At 41.5% G+C, this 22,939-nt stretch overlaps 1 protein-coding gene across 1 annotated transcript in view; it reads left to right on the forward strand.

Moving 5' to 3' along the window:
* Nucleotides 1-22,939, forward strand: part of clybl (citrate lyase beta like) — a 59,290-nt gene that overhangs the window by 32,251 nt on the left and 4,100 nt on the right. Inside the window, exons 3-6 of the mRNA XM_022740711.1 lie at nt 13,322-13,510; nt 18,222-18,323; nt 19,911-20,004; nt 20,638-20,805. Of these exons, the coding sequence (XP_022596432.1) occupies nt 13,322-13,510; nt 18,222-18,323; nt 19,911-20,004; nt 20,638-20,805 (553 nt within the window). The remainder of the gene's footprint in view (nt 1-13,321; nt 13,511-18,221; nt 18,324-19,910; nt 20,005-20,637; nt 20,806-22,939) is intronic.

Genomic DNA, 22,939 nt, shown 5'->3' on the forward strand with positions numbered 1-22,939 from the left:
GTCTCTGTCTCATTCCAACAAAAGTATCCTGCTTTAATCCACTTATTTCATTCACCAACCCGCTCATTTCACATAAAACGGAAGACATTATTTCCAACTTTGCTTGAATTTGCAAGAAACAACTGTGAATTTTGAAAATGATATAATTCAATTTTCTTTCCTTTTCAAAGGCCTTCTGTCTCTCTCTCTCTCTCTCTCTCTCTCTCTCTCTCTCTCTCTCTCTCTCTCTCTCTGTAAGCAATTAGCTGGCAAGTTGTTCCTGTAGAGCATAGTATTAGGCCCTGTATGTGCTATTAAGAATAAAGGGAAAAAATACCATTAGTTCCTTTAACATGCAGAATAATTTCCCTCAGCTGGCTTGCTACCCCTCCTTAAGCTAGTAGCATTCTTAGTAATCCTAATCAAAATATAGATTATAGGAAACAGTGCTTTCCTGCCTTATAATGCCATTACTTTCTTCCTCTCTGAACCAGCTACATCGGTACTACACATAGCATGGCACCAGAACTGATTTCAGCCATTCATTGCCACCATAGAGTCTGGCACAGTGTGCAAAAATCCTGTAACCTATTATGTGTTTGCTAGGTCATACTGTGTAATATAAAAATTAGTTATTTACTCAATAACAAAATGCACCTTTCCTACTGGCATCCTTTCTTCACTTCCCACACTCTCAGCTTCTTCCTCCACTGTGGCAATTGGAAATCCATGGGGGTTGTTGTGTAGTTATACCTTCCCTTAAGATGAATTTTTTTTTTACTGTTGGATAAACAGTATTTCCGGTGTGTGTTTCAATGTGTGCGTGTGCGTAGGTTGCTAGTAATACCACTAAGACATTTGTTTTGGATACTAATTGTTGTTTTGAAATCCATTTGGCACAATAATTGTTATATTATTAAATATTTTTTTCTTATTTATTACATACACAAGGGATATTTACTTGGGATTTGTGACCCCTCTTTAGGCACTAAACTGTCAAATTTCATTTGGTCATATTTACTTGAAGGTTGTATTGAGGAAATATTGTGTGTTTGTTATATAAATAATCGCTAAACCTGATTTATCACTGGTGGGTAAATAGATATCTGAAATTTAATATCTGGGTGAAAAAGGTGTAAAGGCTCATCTCGAGTGGTCACTCAAGTCTGGCACAAACTTCTTATTAATACAACTGTCAACAAAGGCTGCGTAAGGGCTTATGTTTCTTACTTTATGCACATTACCTCGATCCAAGGCATATTTTTAAGCTGCATCACATTTATTATGATATAAATTATATTTATCTTCAATTTTCTGAACGTAACTACAGAGATTGTCAATTGGGCTTAAAAATGTGAAAAGAAATGAATAGAAAAATTGTTCTGACGCAACACTTTGAGCTCCTGACTTTGGTTCAGACTTTTGTAACGTCCCTCAATGTTTTGTCAAATACATTACACCTAACCTGCCTTCTATTATGTCAGATTAAGATTTGTTCTAGGATCAGCTGAATTGTAAGTATGAATTGTGAATATCACCTTTATTATATTAAGCCAAATGAAATAATATTGAATAAGCCAAATGAAGACAGAGAAACGAGTATGTACAGGTAAATTATTCTAATCTGAAGGAGCACTAAACATAAAAGTTTTTTTTTTTTTTTTTTGGACTACCAATTTCCTTGGAGACAAAGGAGGCAGTAAAGAACGGCTGATCAGAGCATGATTAGTAAATAATTTATAAGGAACAAAGAAGAAAAACATTGTTTTAAACAATAAGCATAGTTAAAATGAATATATTTAGAAATATTCTAATTTTATACCAATGAAATTGTGATCCTATACAAAAAGGGAGCAGGCTGAGTGTGTCAAGCATTTTACATTGGTCTTTTAACAAACAAACATCCCAATACAAATCTGCAGAGCTTATTACACATGACATTAAAAGGAATAAGTTTGGATGTAGAAGTGTTTTGATAAACAATGTCAGCACAGTTCAGCAACAGTAACATAAATTGGAAAGCAAGTGTCTGATATAAAATGGAAAACAATTTCTGGAATAATACAGAACACTGACACCAAAATTAGCTTCCTTTTATAATGTGCTCATTATGTGGTTTAAAAGTCAGCTCAGAGTTGTATATGGATATGAAATGACCTGTATTGGGATACGAGATTTTGGTCATATTGCAGAGCCCTCCTATAGATCATAGTATCATCTGCATATAATTGAACTTGATAATCAGAGAAAAAAATCATGGCAGATTGTTAATAAAAACAGAAGTGGTCCTAAAGTAGAACCTTGAGGCACACATTTCTGCTCAGTTACCCATGTACAACAACATTTGCATTGCTTTTTATTATGAAGATAAAAATCAAACCACAGCAATAAATGTTGTAAGAGGCAAACAGCATAGTGCTTACCTAAAAGGAGATATTAATTCACATGGCCAAAAGCTTTAGTGTGATCAATGAATATAGTTCCTGTAAGATCACCACTGTGTCATCATCATTAGTCAATTTTAAGAGAGTGGTAGTTGTGGAAAACTTAGATTTTACTTTATAGTGTCTTGCACTGACAATTTCTACAGTGTATACAGTAGCTGTGATTATATTCACCATGACAACCGCACAGTCGGCACTGTGTGTTTGCCAAGAGATGCCAGACCTCAACAATGGAGTCTTAATGCATGTGTGGTGCTTTTCTAGGGAGAGAGAATGGGAGCAAAGCAGAGACTGAGCTTGCTAAATGCCATCCTCAACCACTGTTGTGGTGAAGGCAACAATAGGTTAGGTGAAACGCGAGGTTAGTTACTGGGTATGCATGGGTGGGCCTTAAATAGGGCCACTGCCCAAAACCACCCTCCTGTTATGTGTTCATTAATGTATTCTTTTCATTATCTTTCACCTTCACCTTAAAACAGGGAAGGATATTCATGACAAAAAGGTACGCGATGAAGGTCAATCCACCCCCTCCTCTTGAAAATTGAAATCCAGGAGTGCCTGCTTTAATTGCCTGCCGCTTTGACTCCAAAATGTCCATGCTCCATCTTGGCAGTAATGCTAGCTGCTTAAGAGACAGGGAGATGAGAAAGGGAGTAAAGGGTAGAAGCCTCCCAGAGCTTGCTAACTGTCACCATGGACCCAGAGGGGAGAGAATGAGGAGGAGAGAGGGGAGGGAAGGCAAGGCTGACTGCTCTAACACTCTTACACATATCATCATATCTGTATGATCAGTGGGGTGGAGGAAGAGGGAGGGCAGGTTGAAACCCCGGAGCGGAACTGACGGCTACACCTGTCCTCTCTCCTCCTCTCTCCCTTGCCGTCTTGTTCTTTCATTGTCCCTCTCTCGTACTCGTCTCCCCTCTCCAGGGTCCTCGGGGTTAAGATTGTTTATCTCTCTCTCTCGTGTTCTCTCACTGCCTCTTAGTGCCCTATGGTCCAATATTCCTCCTGGTGTTTCTGTCTCTCCCTCTCTTTTCCCCACATGGGTCCCTCCATCCTCCCTGACTCCCCCCTGCCTCCCTGCCGTAGAGATTCTCTCCTAATCCCTGGAAGTTTGGAACTAATGAACTAACTGCTGAGCCACTGCCACGGAGCTTGGTCCCAAACTATACTGTACTTCACACTCGATTTCCTCTCCAGATGGCATGGTGGCGCGGCCGACACGACGGGGAGCACCTCTTGCACACCAGCACGCGCCTGCAAATGCACACAAGCACACAAGACATGCAGAACACAAACTTGCGCACACACACGCTTAAGTGTGCACATGTAGACACATATAGACAAACATATACACACACTACTTACACACACACACACACACACACAGAAGCATGCAAGCACATACACAACTTGTTATGGTTGACAGCAAACTGTACATCACTCAAGTATGACAAACCAGTGTCCCGAGTTTTTACATTAAAGGAACCAGGGCAATTTTGGTAGAGCTTAAAATAAGTGAATTAATGATTTGTTCTTTTGAAAGTATAAAGTATCCTCTCTAAAATAACCTCTGTTGATACTGATCCACACCCTCAGTAGCTTTTATTGGGCCCATGTGGAAGCCAGACATCAGTCACTTCTGGATTTATTTATATGTACGTGGGTGTGATCACAGCTTCTGAACATACTTGATGTTTGCCATGTTTCAATGATGTAATTTGTGGAAAATTTCTTTGTTTGATGGTTCGTTTTAGCAAAATTACATATGTAATAGAATTTATTTGTAGATAATTGCTCATAAACAGTGGTACCTGCAACGATAAGTATACTGCGTGTCACAGAAGCTACTGAATGTATTAAATTACTAATTACAAAAGTACCAGTAATTTAACACATTTAACATCTTGCATTTAATCCAATACAGTAACACAAACTTAATCCTGAAAATTAACAGAAATCTGAATCAACACCCTCCTGTCAGAATCTAGATGAACCTTACAACCTAATAACAGTACCGTTTCTTATACGTATACTGCACTGAGGTGAATTATAAGATACATGTAGCATCTCCTGTAGTCCTGCGGTAACTGTAACTTCTTATACAAGAAAAGCTGATGATGCGCCAAAATCACATCTGGCTTATTGAGCTAATGATTTCACATTTACCTATCATTAGAATATTTCTAATTCTTTTATTTAAAGGGCATCCCGAGGGTTTTTACTCTTGATAGTTTTGTACACTGATAATTTTTCTTTTTTTTCTTATTTCACTCTCTCTTTCTCTTTCCCTCTCTATTTTCCCCTCCCTCCCTCAGTAACACTATCAACCACTGGTCCGGAGGTAAACTCTTCTGGTTGTAGTGAGAGCAGCTGAGGGAAGAGTAGAGGCCACATCATAGGGTGGGCGACATTATTACAGTCTATTACCTTTATGTGGATGTCGCACAGTCAATGTATGAGCAATGGTCTATGCATGAACTGTGTCTGACACCAGAGATTTTCAACTTAACATAAATTATGCAGCCAACTGTCAACTGATACATGACCTCAGTTCAGTGCTCACTGTGTTATTCCAGAGGACACTGAAAGATCTGCTCTCTGTTTAAGTGGATTCAAATGACTAAACTCTTGACAGAATGAACTCCTGGGAAATAATGTTAGCCACTTGAATTATGAATACTGAACATTTGTATTTAGTGTGTGTCATTGTGTGTGTGTGTGTTTGTATTTACATCTCTGTATATACATGTGGAAGGGTGGGTGCATGCGTGCGTGCGTGCGTGCACATGTACTTTTGTGCTCAACACTTCAGAAGACCCAGGAGACCTGAGAGAAACTCCCAGTCAGGCTGCCAAGACTCACAAACGGGATGTGAGCTGCTCAGCCAGAAAATAGACCCTGTTCCAGCCATATGAGAAAGACCTTCCATTCCTAACTCTACTGTCTGTCATAGTGCGTGTGTGTGCATGTGTGTGTTAAAGCAAGACTATATAACTTTTGCTGAGCAGTGGCAACAGCGGCCTCTGCAGCCACAAGTGGTAATTATAGGACCCTGGCTCCGTTTGGCTCTGAGTCCGAGCGATGAAGCTCATGCACGGAAAACAAAAGCCTATCGACACCTCGGTACAAACCAGCAATCACGTTGTCCACTCATGTCAAGTCAGTATTTAGCTAATCTGACTGAAAACATGATAAACCCACAGCAGTTGTGTGCTAAAATGTAGATGCTGTGCCTCTGCCATGATGTCTGTACTGAGAATACCGCGACAGTTTCTTTTTATAGCTAGCTGAAGACCCATAGTTGAGTTGGTGGTGTGTCACATGGTGCCGAGTTGCACACTTCTCGTGGGAGATCGTACCCGCTCACCCCAAGTTAGAGAGTGCAAGAACAGGCGTTCGGGGCGTGGAGTGGGAATGTTACAAGTTAGTGTAGCATCCAAATGATTTTCAAGCTGTTATTTTAACATAAAATAGTTGCATAATGTTGCTTCAAGTGTCATGTGTCAGGCATCATTTGGAGTCCTTTGGGAGGGTACCAGAGGCGAACGTGAGGTCAGGGTGCACAGGAGAGTGATGACAGCGGCTGCGATTATCATTCATTGCTTAGGAGGGGAGAGGTCTTGTCTGGTGTTGGAGCACATAGAGACAGGAGGCATTTAAAGGACTGAAAGTTTAAGAAATTATTTCTCATGTGTGTCTTTTTGTCAATATAAGTCGTAGTTTTTGCAGATTATATTTCAGCTTTCTCAGGTCTTTTGATTGTCTTTTGAAACACACACTCTTGCAGCGGCTCCAGATACCGTGGGCTAGGGGTGAGGATTGAGGCCGAGCGAGGGATCAGAAAGTGCTGAGACATGGAGAACAGAAAGGTCCTCTCTCACTCTCTCATTATCCTGTTACACACTTGTGTTTTCACTGGCAGAGCCGCCGTCCGCACCGCTCTGTGCTACGTGGGCTGCACAACGCACCCAACACTTGGAGAGTAACCCTAGTAGGAGGAGTGATGATGGAGAAGGCGACGAGGAGAGGAAAACATGAAAGAATGGGAGGAGGAGGAGGAGAGGAATGGAGCAGATGTGGATGCTTGGGGGTGGGGTGGGGGGGTGGGGGCAAAGCTATATCTCTTATTTTGCACAAAATGTATTCAATCTTAATTTTCTGTTTAAATGGCTGAGCATGTTAACCTCCTAAGACCCGAACTCTTGCATGGCGTGCATTTTTAATTTCTCTTTGCTATTTAGGCTGATTGGGACCTGATGAGTGTAACAACAAAGAATTATGTTTTTACATGATGTAGTTTCTGAGAAAAATGATGTCCACATATGAGGACATTCGTCTTCAATTTAGATAGAAACCAATAAAGTCACAGTTAAGTAATTATGTAAAACTATTTATTTGGTGCCAGAACACAGCAGCATTTTCCTGAGTGCAAAAACAAAATGAGACGGAACAATTGTGCCCCTTTGAGCAATATGGCTCATTTGAAGTACTGTAAAACAGTTGCAGAAAGATGTATGTCTGTAACAAAGATTTTCAAACTATTTTTTTTCCCCATTGGAACATGTTTACACCTATGTGTGAAAGGCTCTGTAACAGTTGCGACCTGCCTGTAAGCAGAGGAAAACCTTGCATGTACCACACTGCACTCGAGTTTTCCCTGAGCAGCCTTTTGCTCTGCAGCGCGCTGCATTCTTCAAGTTTACTGCCTCTGGCAGATGTGCATTAGCCCTCCTGCGGATTGAGACATGGGGGACTGCCTTCACTGGACGCTTTTTCCCTTGGACTAAAATGTCTGGGTCATCTTCCGGCTCTGAAAAGTCAGAATTGTTGTTGTCATTGTCACGCTGAGTCAAGAAGGTCATGGCCACTTCCATTCGAAATTCAAGGAACTGCATGATGTTTTTCTTTGGTGTGACACATACAGTGAGGTCCTTGCGGTACAGTAGCCAGCCGTTGGCTAAAGCCAGATCTGTAAAGTGCATTAGCATCCTCAATGTCCATTTCTTTGTATGGCCATTCATTCGATAGTAACTCATCAACAAGGTCAACTCCACCCATCTTGGAGTTGTATTCATGGACAATACTTGGTCGCGGGATGGTCACATATCGTTTCTGTTTTTTGTCCCATCTCTGGCAGGTGTTTTCTGGCTCTCTAGCATGAACAGCAGACATCATCAATACCGGTTTATTGTCATACCACTTTACCACGCAAATCTTTCCATCCTCAGTGGTAACTTGTGCTGAGGTACCTCTTCCGTCCTTTTTCATTTTTTTGTCAGTTGGTAGCTTCTGCACTGCTGCAGCGACCCGATGCCTCATAACTGTACCAGTCATATACATCTGCTTCTTAACTAACAAAACTAAGTCCCTTTGTCCACATATGTGGACATCATGTTTAGCAGCATGGTAAATCATTACAGTTCCTAACTTTTGTAAAATTTTACTTCCATAACAAAGATTGAATACTTTTATACATATTTGAACAAGAATCAACCATGAAATTTGATTGAATTTTTTACCAGGACAGGGTTGGGATCGGGAGTGGCCATTTGAACATCTGGGTGTGTTGTCTGCTATCTAGAATCTAATCTGTAATGTGTTACACTCTTCTCCCACCACTAAGTGGCAGAATAATGTCCTCTAATGTGGTCACCAGGCCCTTGTTGAGAAAAAGTTAGTATTGTGGTCTAGAGAACCCAAAATGTGACGTCCACATATGTGGACGCCAGGTCCTAGGAGGTTAAAGTAGCGAGACCCCAACTAGCTATCTGAAAACATTTTCAAAATATTTTCTACTCTTGCTACTATTGCAAAACAGAGAGAATAGATACATTAAGGTTGGTTTTAAATCATATCAAAACTTTAAAATAACAAAAACTTAAATACACTTTTTTTTTTAGATATTGTATTCCAAGTAAAAAACGTAAATAGAATAGTAAAAAATGGCAATAAAATAGGTTTAAAAGGCCTGGTCTTTTTAAAAAAAAAAAATTTACACAAAAAAGTACCATATTTAGCATTGATTGCAACATTGTGTGCAGGCCTTCAGCTAAAGTTCTGCTGCGTCCTGTGTGATGTAAATTTTGTCATCAGTGGATGTACGCAAGGCGCCGTGCAGACATCCGTGTGCCCGCTACAGCTACAGCTCCTCCAAGCGGACCTGTATTTGCACTTTTTACACAAGGCCTCAAGACACGTTTGCAGATTATTTGTTTATTTAGTTTTCGCACTTTCTTCACCTTATTAGCACCTTGGTCACATGAAGTAATTATGACACCAGGCGGAGTAAATTCGAGGCAACTGGGAAAGAGGAAATCCATCCTCACAAGGATCTGCCAAGATTTATTTTTTTTCCTCACATCGCACAGCTTCAGTTTCATTTGCACTGCCTCAAGAACATTCTGGCAGATTCCTAGGTTACACCAGACTGCATTCTTTGCACATTTTAAATGGCCGTTTGTGCTTCATTAACATTTTTGCACAATTTGCAAATTTTTGTGAAATTCTGAAAAAAAGCTTCTTTTTTTTTCTATTTTGTCTACTTAAACACAATTTTGCTCCTCTATGATGCAGCAGCAGCCTCTGCCATATGGTAGGACTGGGTAATAATTAAACATTACTGTTAATGGACTGTCTGTGGAATTGTATTGCGATGATATGATCATACTGTGTAATCGTTTTATAAAGTTTTATTATCTAATTGTATGATATTCAGCTAACTATATTTAGCTCTTTGTTTTACATATGTAGGGTTTTTCTGATCTAATGCATACAAATGAAATGCAGATGAACATCAGTTTCAACCACTGACCTGCCCATCATCTGCAGATCACCTATGACTAACACAAGCTTCAAAGCCTAATGATAGTCACTTTCACACCTTAATAATAATCACAGTCATCTTAAAACCAAGCACAAATTTAGGAAGCTATTACAGAGACTTCAGGGTAAGCGTAGTTAGTCCTGTGTTAGTGAGTCCTAGTTAGTGTTCTTGTGAGTACAAGCGGTGACGGTAAGATACTGAATGATGAGCCCTAATGCCTCCATTTTCCCTGCAAAATGGATACAAAGCCATGGGAATTTATTCCCTGAAAACATCGCAATGCAGCTTGTGATGAAGTGTAACTAAACAGCTCTAATGAGATCTTTTCATGGCTAATTAAAGTGTAGAAGTAGTGTGTAATAACTAGCTGTTTTTCCAGCTCAGCCTGTCAGTTTTGACCAACTATGACAAGCAGGTTTCAGTGATTTTACAAATTCCTCCCTCTCTGTCCTGCTAGTTATATCTTGTTGTCTGCCCTGACAGGATAGCGGATAACGCAGTGTGCTTCCAGCTGACAGAGTGAATGCCTGAATCTCCTTCTGCTACATCTCAGTTATCAACCTAGCCTGAATTAGTCAGTCATCTCACTCCAGCTTTCTGGAGTGCAGCACGTCACTTGTCAAAACCCATCCACGATAGCTTGAAGCTTGCTACCACACACACACACACACACACACACACACCCTAACACACACATACTGACAAAGGCAGATGAACAAATGCGTACACAGTCACACTTCAGGCAGGCAGCCATCACCTGCAGTAGTCTGCTGCTCATTTTAAATGGCATCGCAAGTTGCACAGCAGGGTGCAAAACGCCAGCTCTCAAAAGGTTAAAAAAAAAAAAAAATGGAAAAACAATTATGCTCATGGTGACTTATAATCTCCCACTTTTTTTACACACACACATATATGTATATACTTTGGGAATGAGAGATACAGCACGCCACTGTTTGAAGGCTCTATGTCAGTGATAAAAGGTGCGATGTACATACAAGTTGTTTTTGAGAGTCCTGACACACAGCTATCAGCAGATTTTTCAAACGACACTGATTTGTTAATATTAAAATTATCCTTATTTATGCCACGTCTTTATTGCTATTTCTTAGGCTAGTAATATTATATGCACAATTTATTTTACAAGAAAAATGTATCTAGCCCCTCTTATGCTCTTTCTAAAATGTGTCATGTCATGCACCCTTTTTTTTTTTTTTTTTTTTTTTTTTCCCCCTTTTTTTTTTTTTTTTTTTTTTTTTTTGCCCCAATTTCTATCTAGTATGTACAGTAACTACCACTGCACTGAGATCTAATTCAAATTGAATGAAGGGACAGAGAGTGTGAGTCTACACCCACAGTCTGTCCAGAGGCGATGTTTGACGTTGCTTGTTTAAAGCGGCATGACGGCAGAGCTGGACATCCATGATCTGATGCTGGAGAGGAAGGTGGTCCCGCTGTGGCCTGTACACACATCAGTTTGGATGCTCCAGTCTGATGTGGTGTCTACAAGGCTGCAGCCATGCTGGGTCACGTATACACAGCACTCGGTAGGATCCTGAGCGTCAAGTCTCAGGCTGTGTGTTAAGGAGCTGCCCTCGCTCTCCTGGAAGGTCAGCCTTGCTGCACTTGAAAAGCCTCATGTGTGCATATATGCGTTCGACGGCCCTGCCTGCCTGGCCGACTGCTCGCCCGCCTGCCTGCCCGTGTGTCAGCTTCTAATGATGAGGATGATGGAGGGAATCAAAGAGGAGATGGAGCTGACGTTAGGGCGAGCTCTCCATGGGACACCAGGTGATTGGGGAGGGAGCTTTGAAGCAACTTGTTGGATGGCTGTCCATTAATGTAAAATATCTCCTTTTCAAAGGGCTTTATTCAAGCTCGGAGTAGCGGAGCCCATAGGGGTCAAGGTGTCTGGCAGAATAATCTCTCTCTCTCACTTTAGAGAGAGAAGCAGAGATAAAAGAAAGGATAGTGCACAGTGACCTGGCCATCTCCTTAGCCATTCCTGGTGTCATGTTTTCAGAAATGCCGTCGCAAAAGGAGAAAAGTGCAGCAGACAATCCTTGCAGTGAGCGCTCTCTGGTTACATTAAAAGAATTTTATACATGCAGGCTGCCTGTATGTCAGGCTGAGGTTGGAGCCCGAGACTCAGCCCTCTCTCGTCTATTTGATCTGCAAATGTTATAAACCATGCTTTTTGATCACTTGGATCACTATTTATTTAGTTTGGTCAGGGATCAGTGTGACTCCTGGCACATGGAGCAGCAAGCGGTTCTCACATATCAATTTTCTCCAGTAACCGTGAACTGCGGAGGGACGGGCAGAATTTTATCCACCAAGTAGCAGGTTTATGAATAGTGAATTATGGCTGCGTAAATCGCTCCATCCGTTTTAAGTTACCACGATTACAGTTACGGGTCTATCTGGGCTTATGAGAGCGACAGTAAGAGAGGTTACAGCAAAACTTGAGTAAGAGTCAAAGATCACAGTGCACTCATCATATGGTGCGACAATCCCTCATGTCTCATTCAATGAGGGAACAGGGAGACACAGATGACACGCAGCAGTCCAGCCCGCTCATGACCCCTATTAAATCCGAGCAAATCTTTGATATGTACTTTGATACCATATTTTATTGATACTGAAGGGGTGTTCATAATATCAAGTACAGTTCTGCATTCCAGGAGATCAGAGCAGGGGCTGTTTTGTCTCAGAAGCCGTCCCGTGACCCTTGAGGGGTCCCCGTAAGATCTAATACAACTGAACCTAGGTCGACTCTAGTCCACTATAGTTTTTACAAGAGATTGTGATCTATGGGCTCTCCATGTTATATCTGTCTACAGTTTCTCTCTCATGCGCACACACACATGACCCCAGTGATCAGTCTACTAGCGATCACTTAGTTTGGACCCACTCGGATGTTGTTAGGCAACAAATGCGGTGCATTCGACAGGTCCCGTCGAGCGTGGCGCTCCATCACACGACATGGTGCCACATTTGCCACCATCCACTGGTGCAGTATTTTTTATTATCCACATTTCATCGTCATTTCATCGCATTTCAAAAACCTTTCTGGTGCACACAGTGACCGGTATCAGTTTAAGAGTATTTTTCTTTTTAAGAGGATTTTTTAGTAACATAAATGGGATCAGGAGCAAAATCTGAGCATCTCCAAACACACATACAAGCACTCAAAGGCTCCAGCCTCTGATCTGACCTGACAACTCCTAAGCTACCATTTCCTCATGCTGCTTAACTCGGACCACATTTCTTCCCGAGCCTCTCTCCTCTCACTCACTACTACTCTTCCCATTCCATCCCTCTTTCTCTCCATTCCTGCTGCCCAGCATCTGGTTTGAATAAAGCGGCGTGTGCTACTGTGTTACTGATAGAAGTTGGGACTGTAGGCTTCTCTTTGATTTTTTTTTTCATCCTCCTCATCTCTCTTCCCTCCCAGCTCATACAATGCATTCGTTGAGAGAACAAAGTTGAGTGTACAGCCTCTGTTTTGTTGATTTGTGGCATACTGTGTATAGATGAACCGCAGTCAAGGGAAAGTGTGCTGACTTATTTTGTGCCTTTTTAATATGTTAATGTTTCATCTTGATGCAATTTATTCCAGATTGGTGTATGCTTTGTCAATTTCCCACCTTGATTACATAGATTTTGTGTCTGTAATGCTGTATTTATTTTTATGATCATGCTTAATGGCCAATATCTTACATAAAGGGACACTTCCTTGAAGGAAATTGCATTCTTTGCAAATTTTTCAATTATTTCTTCGGTGAATGTTAGTGGTTTGAATTCATGCATTTTTTAAAAAAAAAAAAATACACGCACACATAAGGCAACCTCTCATGATAGTTTTTTATTAATCATTTTATGTTGTATATTCCTGCTTCAGTAGTCACATGGTACACTGACAGTAACCACACTTGCTTTCAAAATGCATAGTTTTGAATCTGAAGCTTCACACAGTGGGAATGAATGAGCTTCTTTATTAGTTACTCCAAACTGCAAGCATTATATTCAATAATCAGCATTTCTGTCCATGTTTTATGTTTCTGTGCTGCAGACAGAGGCCAGGGAGACCATTCCCAGGATGCTCGCGGAACTGGATCTGGGTCGGACAGAGAAGTGTGTGAGGGTGAACTCGGTGTCCAGTGGCTTAGCTGAAGCTGACCTGCAGGTCATCCTGCAGGCTGAGGTTCTCCCTCCAGCCATCATGTTACCCAAAGTGGAAGACGCTCAGGAAGTGCAATGGGTAAGGTACAAGTCAAAGTACTCAGAATGGGATAATTTAAAAGCCAGAACCACATGTGACAGAAAAACAAACACAAAACAAACAAGCAAAAAAAAACACACATGAAAAAAAACTAAATAAGACTAAAAATACACAAGACATCTCTCTCTTTCACCTCTGGATGTCTTTTAAAAAACACAGTGGTGCTCTTATGCAAACTCATGAAGTAATAGGAAACCCACGGAAATCTTCAAAGCAATCATAACAAACTTTTCCATATATTTCCCAGTAAAAGTGGGAATCGATCCCTGTGGCAGGACTCAGGGACAGACAGAGTGTTTTTCTTGGCTGCAGCTCAAGAAACGGACGACATTTCTTCGGATTAGCTTCAGAAGCCCGATAGCTTTCTGTAACAACACAAAGGTGCCTTTAGCCACTGCTGGAATTACTTGAGACTGCCTTGAACAGTGTCATGTTGTGACTATGAATTGATTTAATCACAGTCAAAAGTACTCAGCCAGACAAGGTATATTGAATAAAAAAATATGCAGCAAACATGCATTGCATTCCATTCTTTATGCTGGAAATCTATTTCAACTGTCCACACATTTTGCAAAGTCCAAAGGCAATTGTTCCAGTTACTGAGGTTCTAGTGATGAGAAAGATCACATAGACGTGTCACAAATTAATTGACCAGATTTGACATCAGATATTGCAAATTTTGCTCTCCTGCAGTGGTTATTGTAATGATTGTCCACTAATATTATTCCCATTCTGTGTTCTTATTAATTACCGTTTGCAATTTGTTCATACTAACTTGGGCCTGCGCCCTAGTTAAGAGGTGTTTGCCTGGGCTTGGCCATCCCTCTGGCTTTCTATAAAGGGGCGCTGTACGGATGTCAGGTCCCGAAAGGTCAGGAGACAGTGACATCATTAATGCAGGCCTTTCTGATCAGCTCCATATGGTTCACTTACCGTGAGGAACCTGGCTGCCGTCTGCCTCCTTTACTGTTGGTGTGTGTGAATACAGTTGTTGCTGATTAAGCAAGAGGAGAAATTAAGATTTGTTTAGAGGTCAGAGAGAGAGAGAGAGAGAGAGAGAGAGGGGAGTTATCAGGGGTGATGGGAGGGTGTCGAGTCTACACGTGCACACATACAGTCTCTCACACACACACATGCATATACATACGTGCGTGTGTGTGTATTATAAAATGTATACACATAATATACACTCAGACGTGGTCCTGGGCAGGAGCAGGAAGTTTTTAACTAGTGGTTTTAATTAGAACACGTCTATTTCCTGCTGCCCTTTCTTTCTTCCTTGTGTAATTGCTGACAGGTGTTCACTAATTCTCTCCCTCAGCTTAGCCCTTTTTCTCCTTGTGCTACTTTTTCTCACTTAAAAGACGGCACTTTAGTTCTGCATGAAATATTTTTTAAAAAACCATCTCCTGTTGTTATCATGATTATCATGATTATTATTTTTAACACGTTGAGAGCTTTAAAATGTGGATAATTGCTTGGCTGGATAATTGTTTTTTTTTTTTTTTTTTATACCCTTGCTTTGTGGCAAGAAATACTTTGTGTTTATTTTAAGTTTCTTGAAGTCAGCCCTTCATGTTGCTGCGTTTCCCTTCGAAGTGTGCTGTAAATCTGTTTTCACATTTGATTTACAGTGTGTTTTGGCAGTGTGTTACTGCTTTGCGGCAGGTGCATGTGTGCTCCTGAAACAAAGTCAAGTTTGGAGCTCTGGGCCTTGATTCTTTCATGTATGCCCATTTAATCTTATCTTTGTCCCTCCCTGCTTTTGCTGTGTCTGCTTTGCACATGCTTCTCTGTGCATCTCTCTCTCTCTCTCTCTCTCCCTCTCCCTCTCTCACTGTCTGTGTGTGTGTATTCATGTGTCAGTGTTGTAAGCATGTGTCAGATTTTTTTTTCCCACTCTTGTAAGGCTGTGCAGTAAATCCCTCACTTGTTTATTTTTCTCCCTTTTTATTGATATTAGCACAGGAACCTCCGGACTGATTTGTTGCTAAAAGATGGACTTGCTTGTTTCCCTTTGTGTGGAAATCTTTAGCTCTGCCTTTCTCTTCTCCCCCAGCCCTTGTGTGACTGACAGGCCTTATTGGGCTATAACAGGCGTAACTCCCTCCTTTGTCTGAGGACAATTCTCACACAGATTCGGAGCCATGTGCATTCTTTGCCCACCACACTATTTGGTGTGCACTGGGACCAAAAGAATCGCACCCTGTCCTGCTCCTCCTCCTCTACTCCTCCTCCTGTCCCCTCCCCTCATCCCTTTCTCCGCTTCCCCTCTGTGAAATGAACACTTCAGCAGGCCGGAAACATTTAATCTGGCCCCCTTTTGAAGAAAATTAATTGAAACTTGTCCCACTATAGCCTCCTTTCTCCAGCTCCATCTCTCCCTCCTTCTCTTTTCATGATTGGGTGGTGAAATTGTCAGAGGGCTTGTTTGTAGCGTGGCTTTGAATGGCAAAGGAGAGGTGTTATTTCTTCTTTTTTCTTTTTCTTTTCTTTTTTTCAATTCAGTAGTGAATAACATCTTTTAAAGGGTCCTAGTTGTGAGAGCCATTGGCAGCTAATGGTTGCTGTATGCACCAGAAGAACAATGAACGAGGACTATAGCAGCTCTTATGCAGTGTAAATCAGGCCCTCAAAGTGTATAATAGCTGAAGAGGAGAATACAGCAGAAGGACAGAAACATGTAATCAAAGAGCCTTGGAGGCTTTTTAGCCGGTGGTGCGGCATTGAGCCGTCATTTGTTTTCCTCCAGCAGAATCTAAACAGCGCGCTCGGCTCGCCGCAGCCCTGTCAGGGTTTGCGTGGCACCAGTGTCGTGGTGGTAATCTCTGTGTGTAACATCAGCTAGGCAACATACACCTAGTTTCCTCTGTCACAGAAATAGGTTTATCTACACCCTCCTTTCACACTCCTTCTCGGACACCCCCCCCACCCCACCCTTTCCTGTGTTTGCGAAGGAGGAGGGGGGAACGGGGGGTTGGGGGGGGGGGGGGGATTATGCTAAGCCCCCAGCGTTAGTTTTTATGTTGCCATAGCAGCCTTGCTCCCACAGGGTTGTGACCTCAGATGATTACAGTACAAAGCCTATTGGGTCTTGAAAACCTCTTTGAAGATGAAAAGTCTTTGATGGTTTGTATTTATGCAAATCTCTCAGATATGATTTATCCAACTGAGATTGAATGGAGAGATGATTAAAATTGCCCCTATTTTTGAAATCCTTCAATGGAGGCCCACTCTTTCAGTGTCGAGAACAAGAGTGGTGAGTGCGAGCGCGGGGGTTATTTTGCTCTTCATTTAGAAAAATAGCAGTGCTGTACCTGAGGTTATTTATATCTGTCTTTTTCCTGGTGTGTCAAAGAGGGAGTGAGAGAAAGGAGAGGAAGGGGGGACATGGAGTTAGACATTTCTACTCTGAGCTTTTTTTAACTCGCTTTTTTTTTTTTTTTGGTCTGGCTTTGAAAGGAAATATCTGACGAAGGGGGCTTTTGTGTGTTTCCAGATGATAGATTTAGGAATTTGGGCTACCCCACTGGCAGTCCAGGGCTAGCTGTGAACTGGTCTGTTGGAAAAAATTGGAATGCTTTGGTCTTCAAAGAATTAAACTTGGTTTTAAAGCCCTACTTAGGTGAACTTGCATATTAGCAGGAGTCATGCAGAATAAAGGCCTCAGCAAAGTGTCACATCATACTCTGATTGTTGCTCCAGTCTCCCTGTTCCCTACCATGGAGGAGGAGGAGGAGGAGGAGGAGGAGGAGGGGGTGGGCAAAACAGAATAATGTAGGAGTAAAACACACTCACAGAGATCCCAAATCTTGTTTCTTCTCCCCTTTTTTTTCGGGTTTTTGTTTCTTCTTTGGTTTGCCGTGTGCATGCATGTGCTCGCACATGCACGTGCGCATTTACATGAGTGCACACTCTCTCAGGGGAGCACATGCTGTAGCTGCGCAGAGCCTCAGAAGGAAGGTAGAGCAGAAGACTTCAGACGATGGGGGAACCCTGGTGATAATGTAAAATATTTCATTTCACTCGCTTTTGTTGCTGCTCTCCTGTGCTCGCTTTTCTTGCTATTTGAACCCTCATAGATGTGTCTCTGAATAAGGACTGCAGTGGGAACAGTGTAGGTAATAAAGGTGTCAAGATTCGTATCAAAAGTGAGTTTTTTTGAACAATAAGATTCCTTTTTTTTCTCCTCGGTCTGTCTTACCCCACAGTGGATTTTGAAAGATGTGTCATATCGTTTACCATTGTTACTGCTGAACATTTTTTCTTCCAGTTTTAAATTCACTTTGACAAAATCGTTCAGTATCCCAGTGTGAGCTTCCTGTTTTTCTCCTTCATATAACTAATAATGTGTTGATTTAATCTACTGAGGGCAGCACTGACACTTTACCACTAAAGAAAAGCAGGAACTTGAACAGAAATATGATCTTCTAAAACATGATTTTTTCTTTAAGAACATTATCAAATGGATTCAAGCTGATCATGTTTTATAACAGCAAACGCCACAGAGAATATACGTATGTGCTCAAAACAATGCTCAAAACATCTAATGAATGTGACGACTGTGATTGCACAAAGTAGTAAGAACAAATTAATTCATTGTGGTTATTTGGAGGTTTATTGTTTCCTATTCACAGAAACAGTGGGTGTTGTTAATGAGCTGCGCACGAGATTGTCCTTGTGTGTTAAGTTTGTTGACAGGTTTCAGCACAACTTGAAAGGACGGGCACTGACAGAACCCATTCGCCTGGTCACCTTTGTGGAAACCGCTGTGGGCCTGCTCAATTTTAAGGTAAATTACAAACAAAACCCCCCAAAAACTGCCTGCCTAAGACATTTTGCTGTTTCTCCATTGTTCACTTTAGATTAAAGACTGCATCAGCGAGCGGAGCACTCCACGTGTCCAAAATGAAAGGGATTCAAAGCTTTCGGACAGTCTCTCAAAATGAGCCTTTTGAGCCTTTTTTTTTTTTTTTTTTTTTTTTTTTTTTTTTTTTGTTTCCTTTCTCTGTGACTGTCTGTCTGTGTGTCTCTCTCTATCCCTTTCCAGACACGCTGACATTTTTTAATTAGAACTGTTTTAATATCATCATAGTGGAAAAGTTCTTAATGATATTTTGGCAAGCATCAAAGCAGTTGCTGTTATAGTACAGCACGACCTTCAGCTACATGGGGAAAAGGGCATGGTTTTGAGCATTTGGGGAGAAACAAGCTGTCCTTCCTTCTTTTGATTTGTCGTTTAGTTCCCCACTCTAATTCTGTGACTGTGTTTGTGGTGGTGAGGGTGTGTGTGTGTGTGTGTGTGTGTGTGTGTGTGTGTGTGCGTGCGTGCGTGCGTGTGTGCATGTGTGTGTGTGCATGTGTGTGTGTGCATGTGTGTTTTGATGACAGGGGGTGCCTCTGTGTGCTTTCTTGAGAACACCCTGTATCTTTGCCCAGACTGAACCCCAGGTTACAAGCATGAAAAAAATCGCTCTGGCACAGCTAGTGGTGAAATTAATTTGGAGGCCAACAAAAGCAGGAGACGTGTTCTTATTGTTTCACACTCTTCACCACAGACAATCACATTCCAGATTTATTTTTTTTATTTTATTTTTTTTCAAATTTTGCATTCCTTACTGGATAATACTTGTGGCCAGTAGCTCATCTGAGCAGTAGGGCTTGTTATTATTTATTATTTGACATTTTTCAGTACATGTATCAATACGATTTCAACGTCTCTCTTTGAAAAACACGAACCAAATGTCCTGCAAAATCATTTTTTTTTCCCACTTAAGAAATGAAAACAGACATCTGTAATTAATATCTTAACACAAAGTAGCTGTACACTTTGCCTAAGTAAAATACAGTCTCTAATAAGCCAAAATGACGTTTAAATCGGGTAATATGTGGTTGTAAAATAAGCAAACAAAGCTAAAAGTCTGAGTTAAACAGGCAGGTCTGTACTTGACAGGATATACACTTTACTGCTATGGTTCTTAAAACGTATTGAACACCTTCATAACAGAGTGCCTTGGGCCAGTTCCTAACTGTGTTGGTTTTGCTGTCATGTATGTATCCTGTATGTGTCTGCAGATGACATATTTAGTGGGTTAGTACATTGATATCAGTCTTTATGGAAAGAAAGCTGGAATGAAGGTTAGCTTCTGATAGATATGGATTTATTGGGACGTTTGTTACAGATAATTTAATGTGTTGATGTCTGTTCTGGATGCTTTTTTCTGCCTGCAAAGGAATCCCAGTTTGTTTGAACTACTATATTATAATTAGATTTACTCAGCAGTATTTATGCCAAGATGTCCAACATTTTTTTCCCTCTTTGCATCCGTGTCACTTTCGTCAGCCTGCATTATGCTAATTGTACGTCTCTTCTCTCCAGGCGGTGTGCGAGGAAATCCGTCGCCTTGCTCCCAGGGCTGGTCTTCACCATGACGGCGTGGTGTTTGGCTCTGATGACTTCTGTGCCAGCATAGGTAGCTGCTACACCTTCTGCTTGACTTCCTCTGTCTTTGTTTGCCACACTTGTGATGCTCCCTCTTGCTCCCGCAGGAGTTGTGGCGTAGACCCAACAGATTGTATTGCATAGTAAAATCCAAAAGTTTAACAGCCAGTGTGTAGATACAGAACAGGTCACTCACTCTTTGCGTGTTTTTTATAAATACATAGACGACTGCAGGGAAGTAGTTACAAATGTAGTATTTTTTTAGGATGATTTGTGGATGTAGTAGAAGTTGAGGTGTCCTGAAATAATAAATCAGATGGAGGTGAAGACACCAAGTCCATTATATTCTATATCAGTACAGCTCAGAGGCAACCATTAGAAACAAGTATTTTCCATGGCCATGACTTATACAGTGAACTGAATTTATCAGCAAAATCCAGAGATTTGAGCTGACGGCCGGGAAGGTTTACATATTCTCTCATGACAGAAGAAACATTCAAATGTCAGATTTAGCTGTGTAGTTTGATATGAAAAGAAGAGAGACTGACATAACCTCCTCTCACCCTCACCTTATTTCCTTGAACATCAGCTTGCGTCTCTGAGATCGTGACTGACATGTGACCTAGTGTGCATGCTGTGTGGTAACCCCATCATTTTCCTGTAGGTGCCACACGGACTGAGGATGCCAGGGAGCTCCTTTACGCCAGGCAGAAGGTGGTCGTGACCACCAAAGCATTCGGGCTGCAGGCTATCGACCTGGTCTACATCGACTACAAAGATGTGGAAGGGCTGAGGCGGCAGGCCAGAGAGGGAGCTCTCATGGGCTTCACAGGTGAGCTTCCTCACTATTTGCATCTGAAACGTGCCCCTGTTCCATTCAGAAACATCCCTGATCTCAACACGTCTGTGTTAGTTTTCCAGTCAGTGTCTGTATTATATTCTTCACTCCTCCCTGTGGCACAGTCACAGACTTCCCTCAACTTTCTGTTGCAAGCAGCATTCAGACTATCACTGCTCCTTCCCTCTGTTACTGTGTTTTGCTCTTCTCTCTCATTCCAAATGAGAATATGAAATGAGTTGGTTGATAAATTATTTTACCTTTTTAAAATATTGCATAAACTGTGCGGATTCAGAACATCCCCTGGCTTTTCATTTGTTGTTGTTTGGAATATACTTGTATTGCACATCGTATTGATGATCTGACCTCAAAATGACCATTTTGCCTGTGGCTGCTTGTCTTTGTCTTTTTTTTAGCCCTTTCAGTGCTGCTGAAGTGAATTGTGAACAAAACTGCAGTCATAAATGCTTGTCTGACATTTCAGACTGCCATGAGTGGTGTGTGTCTGCACCGGTGTATGTGTGCATACCTGCTCGTATGCAAATGTGTAAGTGTGTGCAAGAATGATTAAAGGGAGTTATTAGCAAAGTGTGGTAGCATCTACTTTAACAGCGTGCTGTGTGTGTCTGTAGCCAGGCAACGCTTTCAGAATGTGTGTCTGTGTGTGTCTGTGTGTGTCTGTGTGTGTCTGTGTGTCTGTGTGTCTGTGTGTCTGTGCCCTGCCGGCTGCATGGAACAGACCACAGAAGGCAGGACAGCCTTTTCCAAAGTGGATATTTGACTCATTTTTTTTCCCTCCAACGCAGATGATACGTCCTGGTATTTTCACCCCTTGAAATCTGATAAATTCAAAATGAGACGTTTTTCCTGTGGAGTAAAACCACATCAACTACATTTCATAATATACTGTTTTGTTAACTATGCTGTAATGTTTCTTGTAATTTGTCATCCAATGTGGTATCACTGAAGAACACAACAGTGTCAGGCTTTAGTCAGCTCTCGCACCTCAAAGAAATGGAGAAAAATGGGCACTTGGCTCAAAATCCTAAAATCCCTGAGCACACTCTCCATGTTGCACCGGCCCAGACACACGTGTTACCTGCACTTCACATCATCAAAACATCTTGTAGGTGAGCCTCTTGCTGTCTCATACAGAAACTGATTTTCCAGGTGACCTCATTTGCCACCTCTATTCTCTGGTGTTGCAGGCTTGTGTGTGTGTGTGTGTGTGTGTGTGTGTGTGTGTGTTTATATCAGAATTACTCGGCTCTTTTCATGTAACTTAACATTTGTCTTTTTTGCAGTTCTATAATAGCATTTTTACCCAATGAAACATGACAGTTTGCTTAATATGTTTAGCATGGGGGGGGGTCTTAAAATGAATGCCAATATTTTAAATATAATGTTTTCTTCTGTTAATACTTGTGCAAATAGAAGTTGATCAAAGAAAGCACTCAGTGTTGTTTACATGTGGTAAAAGCTAATGAAGGGAAGCAGCCGCTTGATGAAATAAATGGGTTAGATTTGATATGGAAAGCACCATTCAAAGCACTGGATTAGTGGCTTACAAGCCATGGGCACTCTGTGCAGTATAATCTTAGTAGCTATTACTGGCCCGAATGTGCTTAAGCAATAATAAGGTGCAGCCAAAAGCTTCTACCTGCGCAGTAATTGACCTTGGCACTACCTAAGCCGCATACAGCACCCATTAGCACTGAGGACACTGAGAACGCACTGGTGAAACACAAAACACAAGCACCCGGCACTTCTTGCTGGCAAACAGGACGGTGTGAAGGCAAAATCCTGCAAAACACTGACATCAAATCTGTGGAGGAGGACTGTAATTAATTAGGAGATTTAATAGTGCAGCGTCTTCCTTTTATAAGCACCTTGTTTTATGAACTATAAACTGTGCGCTTTTGACTTAATGATCCCAGTAAATATGTTTGCCTCCCAGAAAATATAAAACGGTTCCACAAAATTCTCTGCTTTCAGGGAACATGTTTCACTTCCATCCCCGGGACCCTGCCCATCATTCGCCTGAGAGCACTTTGCTAAATAGCAATCCTCCAATGAGATGCCAGCACCACATGGCAGGCTGGGATTGGCTGGAGGGCATGAATGATGC

This window comes from Seriola dumerili, unplaced genomic scaffold, assembly GCF_002260705.1.
Source record: "Seriola dumerili isolate Sdu_G_001 unplaced genomic scaffold, Sdu_1.0 BDQW01000052.1, whole genome shotgun sequence".
In the NCBI taxonomy this organism is placed as follows: domain Eukaryota; kingdom Metazoa; phylum Chordata; class Actinopteri; order Carangiformes; family Carangidae; genus Seriola; species Seriola dumerili.